The 26663-nt window shown below is 39.0% G+C and overlaps 1 protein-coding gene across 3 annotated transcripts in view; it reads right to left on the minus strand.

Moving 5' to 3' along the window:
• XRN1 (5'-3' exoribonuclease 1) overlaps window positions 1–26663 on the minus strand; it is a 108107-nt gene that overhangs the window by 62870 nt on the left and 18574 nt on the right. For all 3 annotated transcript variants that reach the window (XM_084751736.1, XM_084751735.1, XM_084751734.1), the window contains exons 9-19: window positions 25986–26053; window positions 25531–25668; window positions 22465–22531; window positions 22152–22257; window positions 20252–20341; window positions 16992–17148; window positions 14699–14818; window positions 11772–11941; window positions 9845–9965; window positions 8846–8944; window positions 4732–4835 (exon numbers count right to left, since the gene is read on the minus strand). In XM_084751736.1, the coding sequence (XP_084607862.1) occupies window positions 4732–4835; window positions 8846–8944; window positions 9845–9965; window positions 11772–11941; window positions 14699–14818; window positions 16992–17148; window positions 20252–20341; window positions 22152–22257; window positions 22465–22531; window positions 25531–25668; window positions 25986–26053 (1240 nt within the window). The remainder of the gene's footprint in view (window positions 1–4731; window positions 4836–8845; window positions 8945–9844; window positions 9966–11771; window positions 11942–14698; window positions 14819–16991; window positions 17149–20251; window positions 20342–22151; window positions 22258–22464; window positions 22532–25530; window positions 25669–25985; window positions 26054–26663) is intronic.

Raw genomic sequence — 26663 nt, forward strand, 5'->3', positions numbered from 1 at the left:
ATGAATCCACACACATATGGTCATTTGATTTTTGACAAAGAAGCCAAATCCATTCGATGGAAAAGGGATAGCATCTTCAACAAATAGTGCTGGTCTAACTGGATGTCTATGTGTAAAAAAATGCAACTGGACCCATATTTGTCACCTTGTACAAAACTCAAATCCAAGTGGATTAAAGACCTCAACATAAAACCAGAGACACTAAATCACTTAGAAGAAAAAGTGGGGAAGAGCCTGGAACATATTGGCACAGGAGACAACTTCCTGAACAGGACACCAATAGCCCAGGCATTAATGTCAACAATTAATAAATGGGACCTCATGAGGCTGAAAAGCTTCTGTAAGGCAGATGACACCGTAAAGAGTACAAAGCGACAGTCTACAGACTGGGAAAAGATCTTCACCAACCCCACATCTGACAAAGGTCTAATATCCAAAATATATAAAGAACTCAAGAAATTAAATACCACCAAACCAAATAACCCAATCGAGAAATGGGGCATGGAACTAAACAGAGAATTCTCAACAGAGGAATATCAAATGGCTGAGAAACACTTAAAGAAATGCTCAACCTCCTTAATCATCAGGGAAATGCAAGTCAAAACAACGCTGAGATTCCATCTTACACCTATCAGAATGGCTAAGATAAAAAATTCAAGCGACACCACATGCTGGCGAGGATGTGGGGAGAGAGGAACACTCCTTCATTGCTGGTGGGAATGCAAACTAGTACAACCACTTTGGAAATCTATCTGGTGCTATCTCAGAAAAATGGGAATAGGGCTTCCTCAAGACCCAGCTATTCCACTCCTTGGAATATACCCAGAAGATGCTCCAGCACACAACAAGAAAATTTGCTCAACCATGTTCATAGCAGCCTTATTCATAATAGCCAGAACATGGAAACAGCCTAAGTGTCCCTCAATAGAAGAATGGATAAAGAAACTGTGGTACATATACACTATGGAATATTATTCAGCTATTAAAAACAAGGAATTCCCAAAATTTGTGGATAAATGGATTGAGCTAGAAATGATCATAATGAGTGAGTTAACTCAGAAGCAGAAAGACTCAAATGGTATATACTCACTTATATCTGCATATTAGCCCAATGGGCATGTCCCACAAAAGCCTTCACTTACCAGGAAACAGAGACAGAAGAGAGGACATACTAGTGGGACTCTAGATGTGAGATTCATGGGAGAAAGGCAAAGTAAAAGGACCCAGAGGGTCCTAGAAGCCTACAAATAGAACATTATGATAGGCAGATTTGGGCACAGGGGTCCCACTCAAACTAGGCACCAGACAAGGACAATACAGGCGGTAAACCTTAAACCCCTACCCAGATCTAGACAATGGACAGAACACTCTCCACAGTAGAGTGGAGAGTGGGATATTACTTTCTCACACACTCTGGTGCCTCACCTCTGACCATATCCCCTGGACGGGGAGACCTGATGGCACTCAGAGGAAGGACAGCAGGTTACCAAGAAGAGACTTGATACCCTATGATCATATAGAGGGGGAGGTAATCCCCCTCAGGAACTGTCATAGGGGAGGGGAATAAGGGGAAAATGGGAGGGAGGGAAGAATGGGAGGATACAAGGGATGGGATAACCAATGAGATGTAACAAGAATAAATTAATAAAAAAAAAAAGATTTCTCACAGAGAAATACTGCCAACAAGAGTAAAAAATCATAATGGTAGTTATTTTTTTTAATCAATAACATTTATGAAACAGCACAACTAGTAGATGTATACAGGGTTAAGGGAAAAGAAAACTGGACAAATGACTGGTCTTCTAAAATCCTAATCCTATGTACAAAGAAAATAAAAAGATGTTTTTTGAAATGTAGTAACTAGAAAATACTACTCTGACCCAATTTTCTCTGAACAAAACTTAGTTTTATCTACATGCAAGCAAAAAAGAAGACAAGATTATATAAAAGAAAGTGTGAAATGACTAATAAAGACCTGACTAACTACTTATTGTTAAGAGAGTATGAATTTATATAAAGTGGCAAAAATTATTCTTTTTTTTTTTTTTTTTTTTTTTAGTCAGAGGCAGACTGGCTTCGTAGACCAGGCTGGCCTTGAACTTACAATGAGTTCTGTCTCTGCCTTCCGAGTGCTGGGATTAAAGGTGTGCGCCATCATGCCTTCTTCCAGATTTCCAGCACTCACACGACAGCTAATAACCACTTACAACGCCATCTAATATCCTCTTTGGTTTCTACAGGAAACAGTCATACATATGGCACACATATCTGCAGACATATCTGCAGGTAAAACACCCTTACACATACATAAAATGAATGAAGAAAAAAAAAAAAGGCAAGCCAAGCTAATATACTATGTTCCAGATAAGCCAGTGCCACATAGCAAGGTCCTGTCTCATTAATTATTTAAAGAGCTAATGTTATTATCTATTTTAGCAGGTAGAAGCACCTTACTGTACAGGCCTGACAACGCCCAGAATCTATGGTGGAAGGAGAGAACAGACTTGCAAACGTTTTCCCCAGAGTTCCACTGCATGCCCACATTTACACTCACATTCATCCATCCATCCATCCATCTCTCTCTCTCTCTCTCTCTCTCTCTCTCTCTCTCTCTCTCATACACACACACACACACACACACACACACACACACACACACACAAATCAGTGTATTACTGAAATAACATCTGGGAAGAATATGGAAAAAGTAAGGTTACATATGTTCTTTGTTGGTGGCTGTGAAAAAAAAAAACCATCAAATGGCTTTAGAACTCACGTGATGTGGCCCACAGGTTAGCACAACCAAGATGTGTGTGCCTCAGAGACAACGCCCCGAGGACTATGCGTCCTGAGGTCTTCATGCTGTTGTGGAGTTCTCTGCTTGCTGCCCTCAGGGTCACTACTTCCCTCATAATCTAAGAGTTGTATGAAAGCTCTAAGTGGCTTCCAGCCCCTCAGTGGGCAGTGTCATTGGCACCTACAATATTAGTGATTGATCTTTTCCAAGCATTGCTGCTAGAGCAGATTAGTGATTTAACTACCACCCTCAGGGAGGACTTAAGAGGTGTAGACTATTGAATAAAGTTAGGTTAAAATGTTTTTGTTAGTGGCTTTGACATAGAAAATCTTGGGGAATGATTTAAAGCTCAGAAAGGTACACTCTCGATAGCCGAGGAGAGCTGTCTTTACGGTGAGGGAACAAGAACAAGAGCAGACATGCCTCTCTTGCCAAAGCTGAGTTGCTGATCAAAAGAATAATTAATTTCTTTTTTTTTTTTTAATATTTTTTATTTAATTTTAATTTATGTGCATTGGTGTGAGGGCGTCAGATCTTGGAGTTACAGACAGTTGTGAGTTGCCATGTGGGTGCTGGGAATTGAACCCGGGTCCTTTCGAAGAGCAGACAGTGCTCTTAACCACTGAGCCATCTCTCCAGCCCCGAATAATTAATTTCTTACACCCATGCTTGCCCTTGGCTTCCTGATATGATTTAGTAAAAAAAAATTGTTAAGGAGTAGATGTGCACCCTGAAGATTTTAAGTACAAATGACTGATTTTTTTTTATACATAAAAATTTAAGATTTTTTTCCCCCCCAAGACAGGGTTTCTCTGTGTACCCTTGGCTGTTCTGGACTCACTTTATAGACCAGGCTGGCTTTCAACTCACTGAGAGCCACCTGCCTCTGCCTCCCTGAGTGCTGGGATTATAGGTGTGTGCCACCACACCAAAGATTTCTTTTTAAGATAAATAATAAGAAGATTGATCCTTTCTTTGTAACAGCAAACTGCCTGTAAGTGAAACCTTGTTTGCTTACACTTTGTTCATCTATAGCAAGTTGCTGAGATATAAATTCACATGGGTTCTTGGGAATAATTTGTTTTTTTCACTTATAGTACAGAAAACATCATGTCTCATTGTAATCATTCACTTGAAAAATAGAATGTAACAACACTATAACTTTTATATTGCTTGAAAGATTTTGCTGGGATATATAAACTGTGGAGGAAAAATAAAATTGTAGGAGTTCTGGCTCATCCATCAAGTGTGTGTGTGTGTGTGTGTGTGTGTGTGTGTGTGTGTGTGTGTATACATATATATGTAAGGTTGTTGGAGCTTGCTGTAGCCTTGCTTCATCCATCAAGTGTGTATGGGTGTGTGTGCGTGTAATGTGTAAAGTATGTGTATGTGTTTTTTCCCTTTTCACCAGCCATAAAGTGTTTTGCTGGCCCCTGCAAGAGTTAAGTTTGCTCCCTCACCATTTCCACTGGCTCCAGAGAATTACTTTTGTTCCTTTAGAGAAAAGTCTGCTCATTGATTAATCATTTATTCCACACACGCCCCTCCTCAGTATCTGACCTGTTGAAGCTGGCCTTCATCAGTTATTAATTCTTATCAAAAAGAGAAATATATTTGCTAGATATTACAGTGGCTATCAATCAGAGAAGAATTAGGTGGTAAAACTTCAAACATATTAAGAACAACCCTCCTCCAAAAAATCCCAAAACAAACAAACAAACAAACAAACAAACAAACAGCCCCAAAACCTAACACAGTGTTATGTATTTAAAATATCCTAAGGGGCAACTGTCAATAGTGGTTGACTTCAAGAGGTGTGGGATAGCTTTTCACCAGAGTATAAATGTTCTTAAAATAATTTTATCACCCAAATTAAGTGAAAGTTACCAAAAAACAAAGCAACTATGTCAGAGAAACGGGAAGCTGCGTCTTACTTGGTTTCGCCGTCCGATACTCCCACAACCCTAGCTTCTTCAAGATGAGGCCAGTTCACAAAGACCGACTTGCCAAGCACCAATGAAGCTATGTTCTCTATACTCTGAAAAACAAAAACAGAAAAGTTCACTCATAGTTTAAGTGCAAGAGAAAACTTTTCAGAGGCCAAGTTTTCCAGTTCCACTTAAGTTTAAACTTGTAAGATGAATGAGGTGCATTAGTGATATGATAAAATTCCCCTAACTAGGAAAACTCTGATTCTACTGGTTAGAGTCATATTTACCTTTTTTACTTCTCTGATAATAACAAAAACTGAAAAGAATAGTAGTAATGCTGCTTTACTTTCATTTTGGTTGATACTTAAAGCAGAATCTAAGAAATATCTCATTAAAAAAAAGAAGCATCTCATTTCACTATGCAGCATGTTAACAAAAAAGAACATCTAGAGCTGGAGAGATGGCTCAGAGGTTAAGAGCACTGACTGCTCTTCCAAAGGTCCTGAGTTCAATTCCCAGCAACCACATGGTGGCTCACAACCATCTCTAATGTGATCTGATGCCCTCTTCTGGCCTGCAGGTGTACATGCAGGCAGAGAGCACTGTATACATAATAAATAAATCTTAAAGAAATAAAAATAAAAAGAACATCTAGATTCGAAGTCAAGTGACACAGTTTCAAATTTTGGTTTTACTCCTTTGAGAATTTGACTAAATTATGTTTTCCTTTATGAACAATGGAATGGATGATGTCTTCATTGCAATGTTGATGATAAAGAAATATAATACATGTGAAACTTGCTACTGTGAAATACTATAAAGTATTCTGCATAAAGTAATATCTTAAGTAAAAATTCCAGGTACAAAAAGAAGCTATTATTCAACTTACACATACATGTTAGAGAACAACTTTGTAATAGGAACTGAAGTTTAAACATAAATCTTATTATTCTTTAAAATTATATTTAATTTTTTGTTTGCTGTTTATGACAAGGAAGGTCTCATGCAGCCTAGGCTGGCCTAGAACCTGCTCGGTAGCCAAGGATTACCTTGAATTTTCTGGTCTTTCTGCTTCCATCTATCAAGTGTTGAGATTGCAGATGTGCTCCCTTACCCATGTCCAGCTTAATTCAGTTCTGGGAATCTCAGCCAGGGCTTTATGCATCCCAGGCAGGTACTCTAGCAATAGAGCTACAGTCCCAGCTGCGCTGCTGGACAGCTTTCTTAGCATTCACAGAGGCCTGAATTCAGTCCCCACTACTACGTAACAGGGTTTTATCCTAGAACTTGGGAAATTAAGGCAAGGGGGTTAGGAATTCAAGGTCATCCTCACTTATTTAGGGAACTTAAGGACAGTCTGGAATACATTAGATATGGTCTTAAAACAGAAATAAACAAAAAAATTAAGCAGTAAGAGATGGCTATTTTGGTATTCTATTTGATAATCAGACTTTTCTTAAAGTCAACATCTAAAACTTAGAAAAACAATGTTGTCAAAGAAAGCAAATTCAACATTAGAACTAGGTTCCCTCAATTATTCTTCCCCTGTCTGTATTAGTTTTTTTTCTTATCTCAGCCCTGCTTTTAGTTTGAAAAAAAGCACCTTTCTGTTTCACATTAATTCTTTCTGAGGTGCTAGGTGAAACCCACCCTTATGTCATGTGCTCTCTTGCTATTATATGAATCCTTTTCCATTACAAAGCCCAAAGATTTCCCAAGAGCTCTACTTTCTTCTATAGAATTTTTTTTTTCTGGATGATTTTCTTCTTCTCTGCCTACAGTTATGCTTTTAGCTCTTTGCTAAAAGTTAAACTGAAAAAAAAATTTTGGAGATGGTTTTGATATGGAGCTTTGGCTGGCCTGGAACTCAGACTCACAGGGATACACCTGTCTCTACCTCTGTGAGTACTGGCATTAAAGATATATAGTAGCTACAAGTGTATTTTTATTTTATGTGTACACATGTTTAAGTGCATTTGTGTGAGGTGCTCATGCTAGGCAGAAGTGGGCGTCAGATCCATGGAGGTGGGGTTACAGCAGCCTGAAACCGGCACTGGGAACAGGACTCTGACCCTCACAACAACAGCAAGCTCTCCTAACCACTGGGCTATCTCTTGAGCCCAACCACAGCTTTCTTGGTGAAGCACATCATGCCTGCCTCCTTTATCTCCACCTACTCTTCCCATCACTTCATCTTTAAGAATTAAATTTCTAAGCCAAGCAGTGGAGGCGCACACCTTTAATCCCAGCACCTGGGAGGCAGAGGCAGGCGGATCTCCGTGAGTTGGGGGTCAGCCTGCACTATAAAGTGAGTTCCAGGACAGCTAGGGCTGTTATACAGAGAAACCCTGACTTGAAAAACCAATTTTCTGCCTTCACCAATGCACTGTAATGAAATTCAAACACTGTTTCATTTTTCACTTTCCTTCAAAGTTTTGTAAAATAAAGATTTTGCTCCAAGTCTTTGTGACACCACTTAACTTGGGAATCAGTCTATTTTACTTCTGTGTCCTATGTCACTTTAACTGGTTCCTTTTTGCAGTCTTTATAATTGTGGGTGTTTCTATTTTTCCCTTACATTTGTTTATTAAAAAAGATTTATTTGTGTATATGAGTGATTTGGTTCCATGTATGAATATATATCACATGTGTGCCTGGTGCCCACAGAAGCCACAAGATGGCACTGGATACCCTGGAACTGGACTTATACACCACTGTGGGAGCTGGGAACAAAATCTAGGTCTTCTGTAAGAGTGACAATTTGAACTATCTCTCCAGCCCTAATTGTGGATATTTTTTTAAGTGTTGAGGCCATGAATATTCAGTGTAACTTTGTTTAGGGAACTAAATCTCAAGGTCTTAGTCATCAGTTCTCTGTTGGAAACACTAAAAATATCTGTCACCAACTTCTAGCTTGAGGAATTTAACTATACATCAGCAGCCTTTAAAAGTGAGGTCCTGTCGTGTTTTCTTTTTTGCTTTTCTTCATTTGAACCACAGTGTACAAAGTAATAACCAGGATATTTTCTCAGTTTTTCCAAGACTGTACATTTCTAAGTGTAGAGTAGAGTGTATACGATACAGGCTGTTATTCACAATGAACAACTGAGAGTACTATGCTTCCACCTTTGTGAAACACTGGTTAAAAAAGCTTACTAGGATAGCCCTAGTTAAATATCTTAGTAACCACCTTAGGATTTCACCATGAGCAGGTCCAGTGGCTCACGCCTGAAACCCCAGCACTTGGGGATGCAGAGTCAGGTGGAGTTCACTGTGAGTTCAAGGCCAGCCTGGTCTACAGAGCGAGTTCCAGGACAGCCAGGGCTACACAGAGAAACCCTGTCACAAAACAACCAAACAACCAAAAAACCACCACGGTTAATCTAAGCCACCACCTTTCCTATCTTATCTTTTCTTGTCCAGCAAACTACTGTCACGTCCTGGCTCACGAGCCCGCACGCTCAGTGCAGCTGCCCGCTGCTCCCACATCTACTGCTGCTTCACTTACATCCTTAGCACTCAAGCCTACAACCCTTTTCAACTTACTCTAGAATACTGCTATCAGATTAATCTTTATAAAGATATGCATTTCAAAATAATAGCCAGAGGAGGCAAAATCCAAATTCCTTAGCCTGGTACTCAAGATCCTCCGTAATCTGCCTTAGTTTGTCTTTTACCCTGATCTGCCACTACCTCTCAACACAAGTCCTTCCCTTCAGTCAATTGTTTCTACTCCTTCTCCTCAAATAGATCAAAATTGTTCAAAGAGAAAAAATGCTAACATGGCAAACAGAAAGGTTAAAAAAAAAAAGACAATGCACACAACTACTTGTCTTAAAGTTGATAACACCTCCTTAGGTGAGAATGCCTCTCCGTCCCTGCCAGCACCCAGCTCAGGCCTCTGCCCAGCCACACGTGTGCCCTAATCACTAGGCAGCAGAGTTTACCTCTTCTTCCAATCTCCTTCATGGCGCTAGTTATGAGGCTCTCAGTGATGTCTAGCGCTTGCTTCCGTCCTTATCCTCAGAGCTGAATCTGAGTTATGGCACATGAACACCTTGGCAGGGATAAGCAGTATTATGCATGGCAAATACTCTATAAATGGACAAGTACTTACAAGTTCATCTGCTTCTGCATTCACTGAGATTTCCAACATCATGTTCTCACCACGACTACTCTGCTGGAATACTTGGACACCACTTTTCTTCAAAAAAAACTTTAAAATAATTCAGAGAATTTAATTTTAATTCTTTGTTGCTGTTTTTTGTTTTTTATTTTATTTTATTTTTTTGAGACAGGGTTTTTCTGTGTAGTCTTGGCTGTCCTGGACTCACTTTGTAGACCAGGCTGGGCTCAAACTCACAGCGATCCTCCTGCCTCTACTTCCCGAGTGCTGGGAATAAAGGCGTGTGCCACCATGTTTGGCTAGGTTAACTTTTAACTAAAAAAAAAAAGTATTAGTCTATACAGTTTTTTTCCTGTTTTTTTAATTTAAATAATTTATTCAGATGACATCTTAATTGTTGTCCCCTCACTTGTATCTTCCTATTCCCCATCTCTCCCTCTTTTACCCTATTCCCCTCCCCTAGGTCTGTGACAGAAGGGGACCTCCTCCCCCACTATATATCACAGCCTATCAGGTCTCATCCTGGTAGCCTGTTTCTCCTTCCTCTGAGTGCCACCAGGACTCCCCACCAAAGGGAAGTGGTCAAATAGGGGGGCACCAGAGTTCATGTCAGAGTCAGTCCCCGCTCTCCACACATCTGTGGAGAATGTGCTCTCCACTGGCTAGATGTTTGCTTGATTTTTTAAAAAAAAGTATTTATTCACATTATTATTATTATCATCATCATCATCATCATCATCATCATCTGAACATAGGACAATCAATGACAAGCAGGAGCAGGCTGTGTCCCAAGGAGTGGACAGAGCATACAGTCCAAGAAGTCAGGTCCCCTAACTGATGTTTATTCACTTTATATCCCTATTGTAGGTCCCTCCCTCCTCTTCTTCTGGTCCCACCATCTTCTCCCTCCCTTTCTCCTCAGAAAAGAGGAGGCCCCCCCCCCCCGCTTTAGTAAAGTAAAAAAATAATCTGAATTAAATAGCCACTGACTTTATGTTTGATGTGTTTCAGAGTAGGGAATCCACAGAAATATAATGCCTTCTGGTCAACCTTGGTTATTTTGTTCTTGCTTATGTCTACGCGCCAAGCATCTAATGATATTATTTTATACCTAGAAAAGAATTCAAAGTATTTAATTTAAAATTCAAACATTATAAGCAATGATAGCTTTCAACTTTCTCTTGACTATTTCACAAAATCACAACACACACACACACACACACAATAGAAGAGAATTATTCCTTTAAAGAAAATTTTGGCATAGTGGTTCATATCTATAATCACAAACCTGTGAGGCTCTGAGTTCCAAGCTAGTTTGGGCTATAGAATGAAATCCTATGTCACAGAAAAAAACAAAGCAAAAACAAACAAACAAATCAGGAGCTAATGAGGTGGGTGCATGTTCTTGCCACCAAGCCTGCCATCTTGAGTTCAGTCCCCAGAGTCCACATGGTAAAAAGAGAGACCTGACTCCGAAAAGTTGTCTGTTAATCTCCATATACTCATAGCATACTTGCTCATACACACATCTAAATGTACACACACACACACACACACAGGTAAAGAGCCTCCCAAATTCTAAATGTGGAAAAAAAAAAAACCTAAAGTGAAGCAAACAAACAAAAATGCAGAGAAATCCAGCTTCTTTGTTGTTTTTAGTCTAGATACTACTAGGCCTATAGATTATTAAGTAAAGGTTTTTAATCCCACTACTTTAAAACAACCTACATATAATCTATTTTTTCAAAAAACTGAGGGGCTCAGGCAGTCAAGTGCTTGTCCCCCCAAGCTTGAGGACCTGAGTTCAATCCCCAGCATCCACTTGAAAGGCAGGTGTGGCAGAATGTCTCTGCAATCCCAGTGCTGGGGAGGGGTACACAGGAGGATCCTGCACTTGTTGGTTAGCCAGGTCTAGCCAAATTAGTGAGTTCCAGGTTCAGTGAGAGAACCTATCTCAAGGAAATAAGCCGGGTATGGTGGCACCCGCCTTTAATCTCAGCACTCAGGAGGCAGAGGCACGCAGATCTCTGTGAGTTCGAGGATAGCCTGGTCTACATCGTGAGTTCCAGGATAGCCTGGAATAGAGAGAAACCCTGTCTTGAAAAGAAAAAAAAAAAAAAAAAAAAAGAAAAAAAGAAAAGAAAAGGAAAAGAAGGAGCAGAGTGATTGAAAGAGGCATCAACCTCTGGCTTATACTCATGCACGAACACAAAGCACAACATCACTCTTCAGCTCATGTTCTAAAAGATTAACATCCCACAGTAGGTTTTGTTTTTCTTTGTACTTTTACAAAAAAATACTACAACTGAAAACTGTTCACTCAGTTGTCATATACATTATTTTCAGGGAAGGTAAGAAAAGAGGAAATGCCAATGGGGATAGCATTTTAATGGGAAGAGAATGAAAAAACAGATTTAAGGTAGTAAAATAGGGGTCCTTTATTTTTCTCTTATCTCTGGCTGGGTAGTTGAAGGCTGTAAGAGGCCAAGTTATAGCTTAATGCTCGGAATACAGACATGGACAATGAAAACAAAAATATACAAGATTTAAAACAGAAATTGTCTAGAAATAAGTACAGAGATATACTAGAAAGAAAAAACATACAAAACTGCAGTAGAAGGAAAGCGAATAAGCATCTCCTCCAAGTGGAGAATAATATGATTGATGGAGAGAGATGTTTAACAAGATGGTTGCTCATTCATTATTCATTTCATTTTTATCGTAATCCTGAGCTCAAACAAGATCCTTCCACCTCAGCCTCCTAAATAGATGGGAATACCCAGCTTACTGAATATCAATTAACTATAACAAAATGTTAATTCTCACGGATACTCAGAGAGAGAGAGAGAGAGAGAGAGAGAGAGAGAGAGAGAGAAATCTTTTATTGTTGGGAAGAATTATTACTAAATAACATTACCTGGTATGACATTGTTCTATGGCAGGGAATTTTTCTGGCCATGGAGAGGAGTAGGTGAACTCTGTTTCTCTATCATACCAGCACATTAGGCATTCACTGTGTTGGTTTCTTTTCCTCTCTTCTTTTTTAAGGGAGTGGTTACATGTCTCCATGGCTTCCAACAATCGTTTCTGATGTAAATAATAGTAGAAGATTAAAAAAAAAATCCCATAATCTCAACATACAGAAAAGTATTTTCTCCTCTGTATACTACCAGCTCTGAAAAAATATAAGCCTGGCCTGATGCAGTGGCTCAGCAGGTCAGGGCACCTGTTGCCAGTCTGATGACCTAAGTTCAACCCCTGGGACACATATATGATGGAGGGAGATAAACCAACTCTTACAGATTGTCCTGACCTCACCTGTCAACAGTGTCATGAATGAGTGCGTGCATACACATTTGTGTGTGCGCGCACAGACACACACAGGTACACACACACACAAATTACACAAGAGATAAAACTAAGTCAAAACGAGAGTTCAGTGTCATAACCAAGCTATGCATCATCTTGTCTCAAAACATAAAAGACACAACAAAACAACCAAAAAGGGCCTGAGAGAAGAGACTACCGAGTAAGAAGGTAAACCAGGAGCTGCCTCAGTATAGAAAAAAATTAGGATAAGAAAAAGTAGATTCAGCTGGGCGTGGTGGCATATGCCTTTAATCCCAGCACACGGGAGGCAGAGTTCAAGGCCAGCCTGGTCTACAAAGTAAGCCAAGGACAGCCAAGGCTACACACAGAAACCCTGTCTCGAAAAAACCAAAAAAAGAAAAGGTAGATTCATATCCAAAATAAGTTAGAAAAGATAAAAAGACATTACATATTAAGGGAAAATTAATCAGAATGATGTAATGATTGCGATACATGCACTAAATGCTGCAGCTCTCAGCTTCATAAACACCAGTAGGCATAAACAAACCTCACAGGTCTTGACAGAATGCTAACGAAGACTATGATGACTACCTTTGGTTGTCAACTCAGCCACATCTGGAACGAACTACCATCTAGGAATGCAGGGCACACCTGTGAGAGAGTATTTTTGCTTCGATAAATCCATTTCTAGCAGACCTTTGAGTTAGGAAGATGCACATCTTTGATCTGATGTTGAGAAGGAAAGACACTTTAACTGGGCCATGCCTTCTCCTGGAAGCCTAAATAAGGACATGGAAGAAGGAAGCTTTTGCCCTCGCCTTGCTAGCATGACCATTCATTCAGCGGCACTGAGGCCCATTTCTTTGGGATTCCAGCATATATAGAAGAGCAGCTAAGAAAACCTGCCTTGTGCGACTGAGCAACTAACTACTGTATTCTTGGATTTCCCATTTACAGCCAGCCACTGTCAGATTAGCTGGACTGCAGCCTGTAAGTCATTCCAATAAATCCATATAATATATGTATATTCCTTTATATATAAATCTTGTATATATCCTTTATATATTCATTCTATAAATTCTCTTTATGTATTCTATAAGTTCTCGTGTGTGTGTGTGTGTGTGTGTGTGTGTGTGTGTATGTGTGTGTGTGTGAATATATATATTCACTCTATACTCCTATTCCAGAGAACCCTGATGAATACAGATGACTTTAGTACTGCACTGTCATCCACACAAAAATTAAGAGAGAAGTTTCATAGTTAAACTATACCACAGACCAAATAGACTTACGAGGCATCTATCTACAAGAGATATCAAATATACATTCTTCTGAGCAGCCCACGGGGCTGTGTCTAAAACAGACCACAGTCTAGGCCACAGATTTTTTTTTATAGTTTTTTTCTTTCTCCCACCCCCACCTGAAACAGGGTTTCTCTGTGTAGCCTTGGCTATCCTGGACTCCTCTGTAGACCAGGCTGACCTCGAACTCACAGGGATCCATCCATATGCCCCTGCCGCCTGAGTGCTGGGATTAAAGGCGTGTGCAAACACAAAAGAATCAAGGTATGTGGTACACTTCAGCAAACGCAGCATTTGGGAAGCAGAGGCTGGAGGACCAGATTAAGGTCATTCTCAACTACACAGCAAATCAAGATAAGCTGGAGATTGTCTCAAAAAGTCACAAAAAAGGGAATCACAATAATTCCTCGTGTTTATCTAATCAGATCATAGTGGAATAATAATAGACTTCAATAGCAAAGAGAAAGTATGAAAACCATAAAATACATGGAAACTGAATAATATGCAGTTGCATAAAGTGGGTGATTGAAGAAATCATGGAGGAAATTGAAAAGTTTCTGGAATCAATTGAAAATGAAGGTACAATATACTATGAATTCTGTTGTCCAGCTAAGGGAGTTATAAGATGAATGTTGACAACTGTAAGTGCTTACATTTAAGAAAAAAATTAGTGATCTCAAATAAATAAATAATATGCCTCAAGGCCTTAGAAATGAAACAATAAGACACATCCCCAAACAGCAGATAGCAAGGACTTTCTGAAAGAACCCAAGAACACAAGATATAATTCTAACAATTCAAAACCGAGATTGAGTGAAATTAAGAAGTTTTTAACAGTAAAACAAAATAAAATAACAATCTTCAAAGGTAAGAGACAGCCTATAAAATAGAAGAAAATCTTTGATATCTATATATCTGATAGGGGATTAATATCTAGAATCTATAGTGACCCTGAAAAATTAAGTAGTTGGTAAAGTGATTAGATGAAAAAACCATCACGCCCTGGATTTGATTCCTAGCATGCCCATGTAAAAGGCTAAGCATGGCAGCTCATGGTGCACACGTGCACGCTAAGTGCTTGGCACATGGAGACAGGAGGGCCCTTAGGAAACAAGCTCCAATGCCAAGAAAGTGTCTGAAGAATGACACCTAAGATTATCTTTGCCCCCTCAAATAAAAAGACCGTGCCTTATGTAATACTTGACATCCTGACCTCATCAATGAAGGGTATTAATACCACAGCTTCCCATTCCTGTTGTTTCCCATTCAGATCAGTTTTAAAATCAGGTGGATAATATTCTATAATTGGCGAGTCTTCGCTGGTCATCAAATGCTGTAAAAACACAAACAGGAAAACTGAGATATACGTGAAAAATTAATACATATTTTCATTAATGTACTTAGAATATTTCTTTGCTTTACTAGGTGGCTACAATGTATTTGTTATATTATAGTTTCCAACTAAATGTTTTTTCTTTTTTCTGAGACAGCATCTCCCTGGTCTTAAGACACACCTGGCCTTAGCCTCCAGTGTTGGGATTACAAACCTGTGACAGCTTGTTCAGCAAACTGTACGAATTTCAACTGTATTCTTACTAATTTACTTCCTTTCTTAAAAACTTAGTTATGTAGCAAAATTACCTTTACTATGAGTTATTTCTCTCTCCCTTACTCGACCCCTGTCTTGAGACAGAATCAAAGTAGTCTAGGTTGGCTTTGAACTCAAGATCCTTCTGCCTCAGTCTCAAGAATGCTGGACTGACAGGTGTGTTCCACCACACCCCAGCAACTACTAACTTTAATTCTGTCATTTTTTCTTAGAAACTTTTATGTATTTGTATGTGCATGCCCATGTGTCGTGGTGTGCCCATGGAGGTCAGAGGAGAGCTTGTGAGTTAGTTCTCTCCTAGCATTATGCAGACACTGGGGACTGAAGTTACCATGTACGGCAGCGAGCACTTTTATTTGCTGAGATTCTTGCCAGTTCGATTTTAATTTTTCTATTGTCTTTTCATTCTGTAAGATCTACAACCTTAATTCTATTTTCTTATAAGTTCAGCTCAGTTTCTTTCACACACTTCCCAACAGTTGTCCATTTCAATCTCAAATTAATAATTTACTTCCCAACCAATTGATTCTAGTAATATGACTACTAGTATCAAAGATAGTCTAAAAAGGAAAAAAGTATAATTCAAGACCCATAATATCATTAATAACAGAGTGGAATAAGAGATTTTTATTTTGCTTATAAAAGAGGGAGACAAAGACAGCATATCAGTGTCTTATGCAAAAAGCATTAGGAAATGAAAAGGGAAGATTATGAAATTAAAAAAGAAATAGCATACCTGTAAAGTGATAATCTAAAACTTAATTGCTATTGCATGAGCACTAAACAAATGTGATTATAACATACTTATGGCTAACAGTGGTAAGGCATCAAATCTTAGTTTAGGTGAAGGAAAAAACAAAAGGAGACGTCAAAGATATTTCAGAAAGGGAGGCTGGGCCCAGGACCAAGTGTAGAGCAGGGCTCAGCAAGAGGCAGAAGGGAGTGTGACAAAGCTAAATGAGCAATGGGTGTGTGTGTGTGTGTGTGATACTAGGCATGGAACTAGCGGTGCTGACACAGACCCTAGAAAAAATAAGTGATGATTACTTTTATAATCTGCATAGTATGCTTAGTGATTTTGGAGACCGTCTTCCTCTTGTTATATGAAATACGTTAATAAGAGGAAAGTCCTTTAATTTGATAAATGGAATGCTTAAAAATGTAAATTATCTTAAGGTAATACTAGTATTAAGATAATAACTCATTAGAATTGCCCTCACTCTAATAGAGGACTTAAGAGAATAGGAATTATCCTTTAAATATTTAGAAATGGAGATGGCATCTGATTTTACCTGTTTTAAGATAGTGTACTTAAAATGCAGAACTGAAGAAAACCGGTACTGAAACGTTTATAGAGTTTGCATTAAAAAAAAATCAATTAAAGGTAAAGGAATTATTTGCCAAAATTATTTGCTAAAAATGTTGCATCTAGCTGAAAATAAAGCTAACCAGTGTTAGCACACACTTTTAATCCCAGCAGAAGCAGGCAAATCTCTGGGAGTTTGAGGCCATCCTGGTTTCCAGAGTAAGTTCTAGGACAGCGAGAGCTACACAGAGAAACCATACCTCAAAAAACATACAAAAATAAATATTGTTTATTTAATTAATTTGGGTAGCAATGTTTCCAGGCTTATATGAAGAATTAATACAAAAGGTCTACAAGGGGTTGGAGAGTGGTTCGGTGGCTAAACACCCTAACTATCTTCCCACCATCTACACGACAGCTCACAGCTGTACATAACTTCAGTTCCAGGGGGTCCAATGCCCTCATCTGGCTTTTATGGACATAGATATATGTACATAGAGGCAAAACACCCATACACTTAATATAAATACATAACTCCTTAGGAAAAAAAAAAAAGAACATTAAGAAAAGTCACTCAATTCCAAAGCCTACCTGATAGCACGTGGGGAGCAAGTTTTTGCTAGCCGACGGGAGCACAGCCAGAAGCTGCTCGAATGGCTTGAAGGGTCGCCCCAGCTCAAAGTGGATTTCGAGTGAACTGAGATTGCGGATATCAGAGAGGAAGGGTGCATAATGATAGGGATAATACCTGTGGGAAAAATAAGTTTTACACTGAAAACTTTATGCAAAATGGTCAATCGTAAACATTTTCCTACATTTATTTAATAACACAGGAATAATTAAAAACATATTCATAATTTTATCACTTGAATATAAGAAATTATCACCTTTGTAAAATTTAGCTTACAACACAACACACACACACACACACACACACACACACACGGCTTTTCTAGACAAGGCTTCTCTATGTAACAGCCTTGGCTGTCCTGGACTCTCTTGGTAGACCAGGCTGGCCTCGAACTCACAGAGATCCGCCTGCCTCTGCTGACTACTGAGATAAAGCTCCAAGCAGCTCCTAAGGGGAGAAGATCAGTGGGTCTCGGCTCACACAGCCATTATTAGTCAACTCTAAGAACTTTTATCTTCAAATCAGTGCACATGTCACTATACTGGTGATCAAGATGGAACCAACCATCCACACACATTTTCTTCATTCTATTTTTCCATCTTTAACCATAGGCATGTTTTAATAAAGCTTTGAATATAAAATTAAAAATATTTCTATCTACTCTAGGTGTTTGAATCACTGGACACAGGGAGACAGAGTATAGACAGAGAAAGGAAGAGAAAAGAGGGAGAAACCAAAAGATTTTAAAAGACATTTTATTAGTTGTGGGTATGGGGGTGTGCGTGCACGTGGAGTTCAGAGGACAACGTGTGGGAGGCAGCTCTCTATCATGTGGATCCCAGGGACTGAACTCAGGACGGCAGGCTTGGTGGCAAGCGCCTTTATCTACTTAGCCAACGGGGCTGCCTGAGCCTTTCACATTCCGTAATTATGGCACACAGCTCAGACAGGAAGGCTTAAAAGGGAGAATGGCGTATGAAACAGCGCAAGATAAACTGACGTTCAAAGCAGATAGGCTTTGGGACAATCTTGGGACAATTACTTAAGTTTTCTGAGCTTTAATTTCATCTGTAGCAAGTAGAAAACACTGTTTACTTTGAGCATATGAAAATATGATTTTGAAGCGTCCAATTTTACTGCTTGGCAATTAAACAGAAACGACTAGCACTTAGCTTTCTTTAAAAATAACAAATAAGGGGCTGGAGAGATGACTCAGTGCTTAAGGGAACTGACTGTTTTCCAGAGGACCCGAGTTAAAATCCCAGCACCCACATGGCAGCTCACAACTATGTACTCCAAGATCTGATACCCTCACATAGACATAAATGAGGCAAAACACCAATGCACACAAAATTAAAAAACAAACAAACAAACAAACAAACAAACAAACAAAACAAGGATCTTTAATTTAGATTATTCTTGAGAGGCCCTAAGCATGTTACACTCTATAAGAGTTTCTTTTCAGAGCTGGCTAGTAAGTGAATTAATACCTAACTCCACATTATTTTGCATTGTTTTGAGCTTGATGCTGCTCTGAAAGGCAGTCTACCACAAGTGCTTTGAAGACAAAATAGTTGTCATTCCAATAGTCTTTACTGTATGCTCCATTATGATTTGAGTTTATTTTTGCTTCTTTCCTTTTTCTTTTTTAGTGGTTTTTGGGGGCAAGGTCTTGCTATGCAGTACAGCTCACCTTGAACTTGTAGTGATCCTCCTACCTTGGCCTCTCAAGTGGTGGAATTGCATATACAAGCTGCCACATCTGGCTGTTATTCTTCTATTTTAATGAATGAGTAGACGCAATTTGCTTGGATCAGAAGTGTTAGGCTTTTGATATGAAGTAGCATGTCAGATGTACAGTGGTCACGTACAGAAGCCTGGTTCCCACCTGGTGTGCTCTTAGAAAGGTTCTGGAAACTTTAGGAGGTGGGACTAGGTAGATGTGGGCCACTGGGGCAGGTCCTGAGGGGCTGTATCTTATCCCAGGCCTTCCTCTATCTTTCCTTCTGCTTCTGGTCACACTAAGGTATCACCTCTGCTCCTGTAGCCCACCCAGCCAGGAAGCCTAAGGAGAGTGGGGCTGGCTAAGCATAAACTGAAGCATGGGACCATCAATCAAAATGATCTTTCTCCTTTTAAGTTGTTCTGTCTGGAAATTTGTCAGTGACAAACCTGACTATGACAGGAAATATTAGAAAAATTATTACTATTTTTAGTAAAATAACCAAAGACTTTCTTTCATTGTTTCTGCCACACATTTAAGTAGTTTATTCTTCGAAATTATTCCTGCTAAAGAGAACTGTTTTTGAGTGCACAAAAATGGTGAGACTATTACAAACTCTCTCATGTAACTATCACTTAGACTGAAAACAATTTTCAAGACACCGTCATTCATATCGGATTCTTTCATTTTAGTTCTCTGGGGGTACTAGGAATCAAACCCCAGACTTCGCCCACACTAGATAAGCAACTGTATTGTGAAACTATAGCCTTGATTCTCCCTCTTTCTCTCTGGTGCTGGAGACTGAACCTAGAGCTTCCACCAGTGCTTTATTGGCAGCTGCATCGAAGCCCATTTGATTCAGATTGATAGAGAATTTTGGAACTTTAGATTAACACAGGCTAGGGCTATAAATATCTTAGTCAAAAGTCTTTAAAATATTTTCATTTAAAAAGACTTTTTTTTTTAAATAAAAAAATCTCAATTGCTTGATTTTACCAGTGAGATACTGGGGTGAAAGCCTGCCAGTTCAGAGAGGCAGAGAAAGCACCACCTGACCTTCCTTCTCAGCCTATGTCCCAGAAGGAAACCTCCTGCCCCACACTGTCTCAAGCCCTCATACTCAATGTCTCCCACTTCTACTTCCTGTATGTCTCCTTCCCTCCGGCCTCCTCACTTCCTCTTACTCTCTATTGTTTTTTTCCTCTGTTCACGCCCTGCCAAGTGGTTGCTTGCTCTGCCTCTTGACCTATGGTTGATTTTATTTAATCCTGTCTTGAATTAAAGGTAGTGTTAGGGCTCAGCCACAGTATAACTATAAACACGTTTTCCCAGTAAACAACACAGTCTTGGGGTTCACAGTGTAATCAAATATCCTGCAAAACTATATTTAACTTAAACTTGACTGCATAGGTATATGAAAAATAAGTAGAAATAAAAGGAAAGAGATGTAGATGAGACTCTACTAGTAGGAACCATTATAAAATGAGATGCCGTTACCAGCTCCAGGACTGAACTCCGTGATAGTAATAGTGTAAGATCCACTGTATCGCCTGAACGTAGCAGGCAGCTTGGTCAGCCAGAAACTCACTGAAACAGAAAGGGGCATTTTCATTACAACACTGTTTTCTGAGGATAGGCCAATGTCTATAGTGTATTATTTTTAATATCTAAAAGTTATAAACAGAAAAATTCCACAACATTTTCCAATTCCATCTTGTCACACGAAAGGCTGCTTTACAGTTCCTAAACCAACTATCAAGGTAGTTAAGCCTGCTGTGCGTACTTAAGTTGTTAGTATGTCTTATTTTCACATAAAGTTTGAAGAGCCATCTAATGAACTTCCTACAAAGTGGTACCATCGGCTCTTCAGTAGTGAGAATGAGAATAAACCCAGGGGTCCTTAGAAATCTGGCAACAGCATCTACAACAGCTTTTTAAAAGTGCTGTATCCTTTGAACAAGATTCTCTTCTAGTCTCCTTTCTCAAGCCAAATCCCATTATTAAGGTTTGGGTTAAGGGCTGGAGAGATGGCTCAGTGGTTAAGAGCGCTGCCTGTTCTTCCAGAGGTCCTGAGTTCAATTCCCAGCAACCACCTGGTGGTTCAACCATCTGTAATGAGATCTGATGCCCTCTTCTGACATACAGGTGAAACACTGTATACATAATAATAAGTAAATCTTAAAAAAAAAAAAAAAGATTTAGGTAAAACCAATCTTCAAATCTCCACAACAAAACAAGCCATAGTCTAAAGCCACAAATAATCACTTACAAATTTCTTATCTCTGTATTTCCGGTAGGTATGCTTATATCTTTAAATGTCTTATTATTAACTTGTTTATTTTTGTGTGTGCGTGTGCATGCCATGATGCATGCCATGATACTTGTGTGGAGGTCATGGGATAACGTTCAGGAGTCGGTTCTCTTGGTAGTTATGCATTTAACATGAAATATATTGCCTTCTTATTTTAAATAAGTATTTCCTGATTGCTAGGAACCTGGGTAATTAAGAAAACCATTCTTTCACCTTCCAGCAATGACTAGCCATTTCAGTGTGCTGCTTTCAGCCACTGTTAGGAGGAGGCATTGCTATCATGCTCAGTGACTCTCTGGGCTCTAGTGAGCCTGTGGGTTTAGCTTCCCAAAGAGCTCAGACTAGCCACACACTACCTAGTCTAGTCTTTCTTGTTTAGCCAATTTAAAAAGTATCGAAAATGTGTGTATTATAAATATGTGGCTTTGTTTTCTGTCTTTAGATTATAAGCATCTTTCTGAGTTGTTGGGAACTTTTTGCAATCACCATTTGATAGTTGTACAGATCCTGGAGACAGAGGGAAGAGATGATGAGGCAGAGGTTGGTGAGCCTTCTTTAAGGCAAGATCTCGCTATGGAGCTGAGCTGAGCATTTACATGGGTGCGAGGGAGCACAACTCAGGTAGTAAGGCAAACGCTACCCCTCAGCCGTCTCCCTAGTTCATCTATTCAGCAAATCTTTTTTTTTTTTTTTTCAAGACAGGGTCTCTCTGTGTTAACCTTGCCTGTCTTGGACTCACTTTGTAGAGGTTTTTTTTTTTTTTTTTTTTTTTTTTTGGTTTTTCAAGACAGGGTTTCTCTGTGTAGCCTTGACTGTCCTGGACTCATTTTGTAGACCAGGCTGGCCTCAAACTCACAGCAATCTGCCTGCCTCTGCCTCCTGAGTGCAGGGATTAAAGTGCACCATCATGGCCGGTTTATTCAGCAAATCCTATCATAACAATAGAACACATGCCAGAATTACGATCATGAAATGCATAATTTATGAAACCAATAATCTCTCACTACTTCCTCAAAATCATGTTTTCCGAAGAACCGCAAAATCTACCGTTTCTATTACAAAATAAAGCCATCGGTAAAAGCATACTCAGACACTACATCGACACCCATCTTCGTCATGTAATATGTTCTTTTATATTGTCTAAATTCAGTTTCAAACAGATCATCATCTTCAGTCTCATCTTCAAAATTATCTGTGAGAAAAACCAGAAAGATGTGACTGATAATTATGAATATTGTTTTTCACCTAGTGATGTGGTGATCAATGCATATCAAAATTGATGCTTATAAGCTATCATAGGAATCTATCCAATCCAGTGCCACTGGGTTGTACTTATAAAGGAAAGGCATGACAACTATGATGCCAAGGAAGTGACATCAAGCGCAGAGCGTGTACGCACCTCGAGAAGCCCCTCCTTCACCTTCACGCTTGTCTAACGCAGCCCAACTTAAGGAATTTTCCTGGCCCTATAAAAATTATAAATCACCATAAGATAAACAGTAAGATATGTTTCCAAATCAGAAATGTAAGTGGGAGATTAGAAAAATACTAACTGTAACTGAAATGATCTTTAAAGGATACTCTGTACCAGCTTACTTAAAAAAAAAAAATTGAAACAGTATATGTGTTTTGGTTATCAATTGTTCTCTAAAGTTATACATCTTTATTATATGGAACTCAGATATATTATAATTTGTGTTAAAGTAAAAAAAAGTATATTTAAGTATATGTAACAAAACCAAGAATATCTAAAAATTATATTAATTATAATATAAAGAAAATGAAATAATTTTACCATCTATCAATTTAACATTGCTAAACAGCAAATCTTGAGCTACTACTAATACAATCTATTTGTATTGGATTTAATGGGTGCTGTCGGAATCTCTGGATCTTATTATCCTTTTGTTGTTGTTGTTGCTGGTTTGAGAGAGGGCTTCTCTGTGCAGCCTTGGCTGATCTGGACTCATTTTGTATCAGGCTGGCCTTGAACTCAGAGTGATCTGCCTGCCTCTGCCTCCCTGAGAGCTGGGGTTACAGGCTACTGCACCTAGCTGATCTTGTTACTCTTGTTTGTTTGTTTTTTGAGACAGGGTTTCTCTGTGTAGCCTTGGCTGTCTTAGGCTCACTTTGTAGACCAGGCTGGCTCGAACTCACAGAGATCCCCTGCCTCTGCCTCCTGAGTACCGGGGGAGACCGAGTTGTCACTGCTCCTGGCTTGATCTTGTTATTCTTAAGACTATTCTTTCAGCCATGTTCTGGCTATCTGTTTTTATGGGGTTTTATTTTTTTGTTTTTTGTTTTTTATTTATTTAGGATCTAATCCTTTCTCTCTTGTTTTTGATTGCCTAGGTACTGGCAGTGAATCCCATTAGCTTTTCGTCATATAACTCGAGCCTCCACTAGTTTTAGCTCACGGATCATGACTACATGTATTTCTAATATAACCTGGAAGACAGAGGTAGGTGGAGGAGGCAGGAGTTATTAACATGGTGAGTTTTATGAATACAAGTTCCCATCAAAATAGCACAGTTTCTTCTTTCTTTCCTTTTCCTTTCTTTCTATTTGAGGTGGCCTTGCTGTGTAGCCCAGGGCTAATCTGAAGTTCAAAATCCTCAATACTGTGAATTTCAAGTAAGACTTTTAGTACCATCACACCCAGAACAAAAGCTGTTTTCTTAGGAGAAATCCATGTGGTGGAATCAGACTGATTACTGCTCAGGTCCACTGGAAAAGCTACTCACGACGTCAGGCTGGGGAGACAGCTTGGTGGATAGAGCACCCGATGCCAAGTGAGGACTGGGTTAGACCTCAAGCACCCATCAGAAAGCCCGACAGCTGTGGTGGCTGCCTATATCCTAGCACTTGGGAGGCAGACATGGGGGATACACTGAGCAAGGTGGCTAGCAAACTAGAGAGAAGCTATGGCGAGCTATGATTTGGCTGTGGTTCACCTGGACCAGCAAAAAAGCAAAGAGCAACTGAAGATTACAACTTCAGGTCTCTACATGCACACACCCACCCACCCACCCCAGACCACATAAATGTGAAAAAGATGAGAAGAAAAATTAAAACAGAAAAACTGTACCAGGGAAAATCAGGGTAGTTACATTTCCTAGAGGAAAACTTACTAGTCTTGAGCTTAAATAAAGCCAGGATCCCATTATTATAAATAGGCTGGAGACAGGCTAACACACACAAGACACTGTAATTAGAGATGTTCTATAGAACACTAGAATATTCTCATTGACTCTATCACTCATATTAAGCAGAAACATTTACTAGATATTGTACTATTTTTCAAAGGTTGATTAATCTTTATTTTATGTGTATGAATGGTCTGCCTGTATGTATGTGAAGTGTACTGCATGCATGTCTGATGCCCGTGGAGGCCACAAGAGGGCGCTAGATCCCTTGGAACTGGAGTTACAGATGGTTGTAAGCCATCACTTGTGTGCTGGGAGGCAAACCTGGGTCCTGTGCAAGAGTAGCAAGTGCTCTTAACCACTAAGCCATCTCCCCAGCCCCTAGAGAGGATACTAGTAATTATTTTTAATCAGTCCACTGCTGGCCTAGTGTCACAAAATTAAATGCTATATATATTCACACTTAATGAGCTAGTTGAAGACCACCATGTAACATACTTATATGTCCTACCACTCAGGAGATGTAGGCAGAAGATCAGGCCAACCTAGACTACATGAGACCTGGTCTCAAGTAAACAAGCAAACAAACAAGTAAATAACCCCCAGAGGCCCCAAATAAGTATAAATTAGTCCAGTGGTCTGATATTTTCAAATAACACAACTTAAACAATTTATTCTAAAAGTTAATTTATTAGCATCCTTAATTTTTAAAATCTTGTATGTATGCATGTCTGTCTGTCTCTCTGTATACTACATATATTCCTGGTACCCACAGAGGCCAGCAGAGGGCGGTAGATCCCCTGAAACTGGTGTTATTGTTGTGAGATGCCATGTGGGGCATAAGAACTGAACCTGGATCCTCTGCAAGTACTCTTGATTTCTGAGCTATCTCTTTAGCCCATTTATTAGCTTCTTTTTGTTTGTTTTGTTTTTTGAGACAGGGTTATGTTGTGTAGCCTTGGCTGTCCTGGACACTCACATTGTAGACCAGGCTGGCCTTGAACTCAACATTGATCCACCTGCCTCTGCCTCTCAAGGGCTGGGATTAAAAGCGTGCGCCACCATGCCCGGCTCTATTAGCTCCTTAATAGAGGAAGCATAATGCTATTCCTTAGAGGTGAAAATAAGAAACTCATTTTTCCTTAAATACATATTTAATATATAAAAAAACCCACATTGGCAGAAAGAAATGTAGATTTAGATGCTCATTAAGAAAAACTAAAAATGAAACAACCCCCTGAAACATAAGGAAAATGAGAGACAAGAAATATTAGTTTTACTGTTACAGTTTATTAAAAAAAGCCCTGGAGGCGGCTCACCTTTGGTTTCCTCTTCTCCCTGCAGTCCCTAGCTTCGGCCGCTGCCATACCTGCTGCTTCATTGAGATACTTGTTACCAACTTTACTTTCAAACCACTTGAGGTCCACAAAAACCTCACTGAAGTGCTCTCGATCAAACTAAAGAAAATACAGTTTAAAATTATCTAAACATGTCTGAAAGAATACAAACTAAATTTCTAACATAAACTTTCTGGGGTATAGAAAATTGAAGAATGTTTATATATACATACACATATAACAGCATTAACTCTCAAAGTTAAACAGAAGTAAGTAAAGCTGAAATAATTCAAGTGAAACTATACAGAATAACTATCAGAACAAAGCTACAAAACAGTTTTTTTTTTTGGTATTAACTAAATAATTAATGGTCATTTACAGCAACTGTAGAGTAGTAAAAAAGAAAGAAACAAACAAAAAATCTTGTAGTTACTCACATCTGATAGTTTCACAAGGTATCTCTCAAACCGAGGTAAGTTGAGATGTCCACCTTCATTAATATAACCTAAAATAAACCAAATCTAAACTTGTAGTAAAAACTGACATTATTTTCTAAATAGCTCTCTAAATTTCCTTTCACAAACTGAATAATTCTTCTAATGAAGAAAACTCTCTAATTGTTTTACTTTCTATAAGCCAGCTTTACTTTCTATAATCTTTATATTATTGTATTTTGGGCACTGAAGTAAAACATTGGAAATTCCAGGTTATATAATAATAATGCTTCCATATTTCCAACTGTATCTGTAGCAATGCCATGTGCATTATAGTGTATGTGATATTTAACTTGACATGTCCATATATGAAAACCTGTGGCCGGCTCAGGGGTGCACACCTGTGTCCTATCATTTGGGAGGCTGTGGCAGGAAGATCTGCGTTTGAGGCCAGCCTGAGACACATAGTAAGACTGCCTCAAAAAGAAAAAGAAAGGAACAACAACAACAACAACAACAACATCCTGTAAGTTAGAGAAATTTTTTTTGCCAACTTCCTATTTTTACTGTTTTGGCTTATATTGAAAACTTTAATGTATATTTAGGACAACTGGATTTCTGTAATGAAATATGAACAAAATGAAGTGAAACCAATGAGGTCTGCTGGCTTTTTTAAGATGT

The sequence above is a fragment of the Acomys minous genome, assembly GCF_964271855.1.
Source record: "Acomys minous genome assembly, chromosome: 13".
Classification (NCBI taxonomy): domain Eukaryota; kingdom Metazoa; phylum Chordata; class Mammalia; order Rodentia; family Muridae; genus Acomys; species Acomys minous.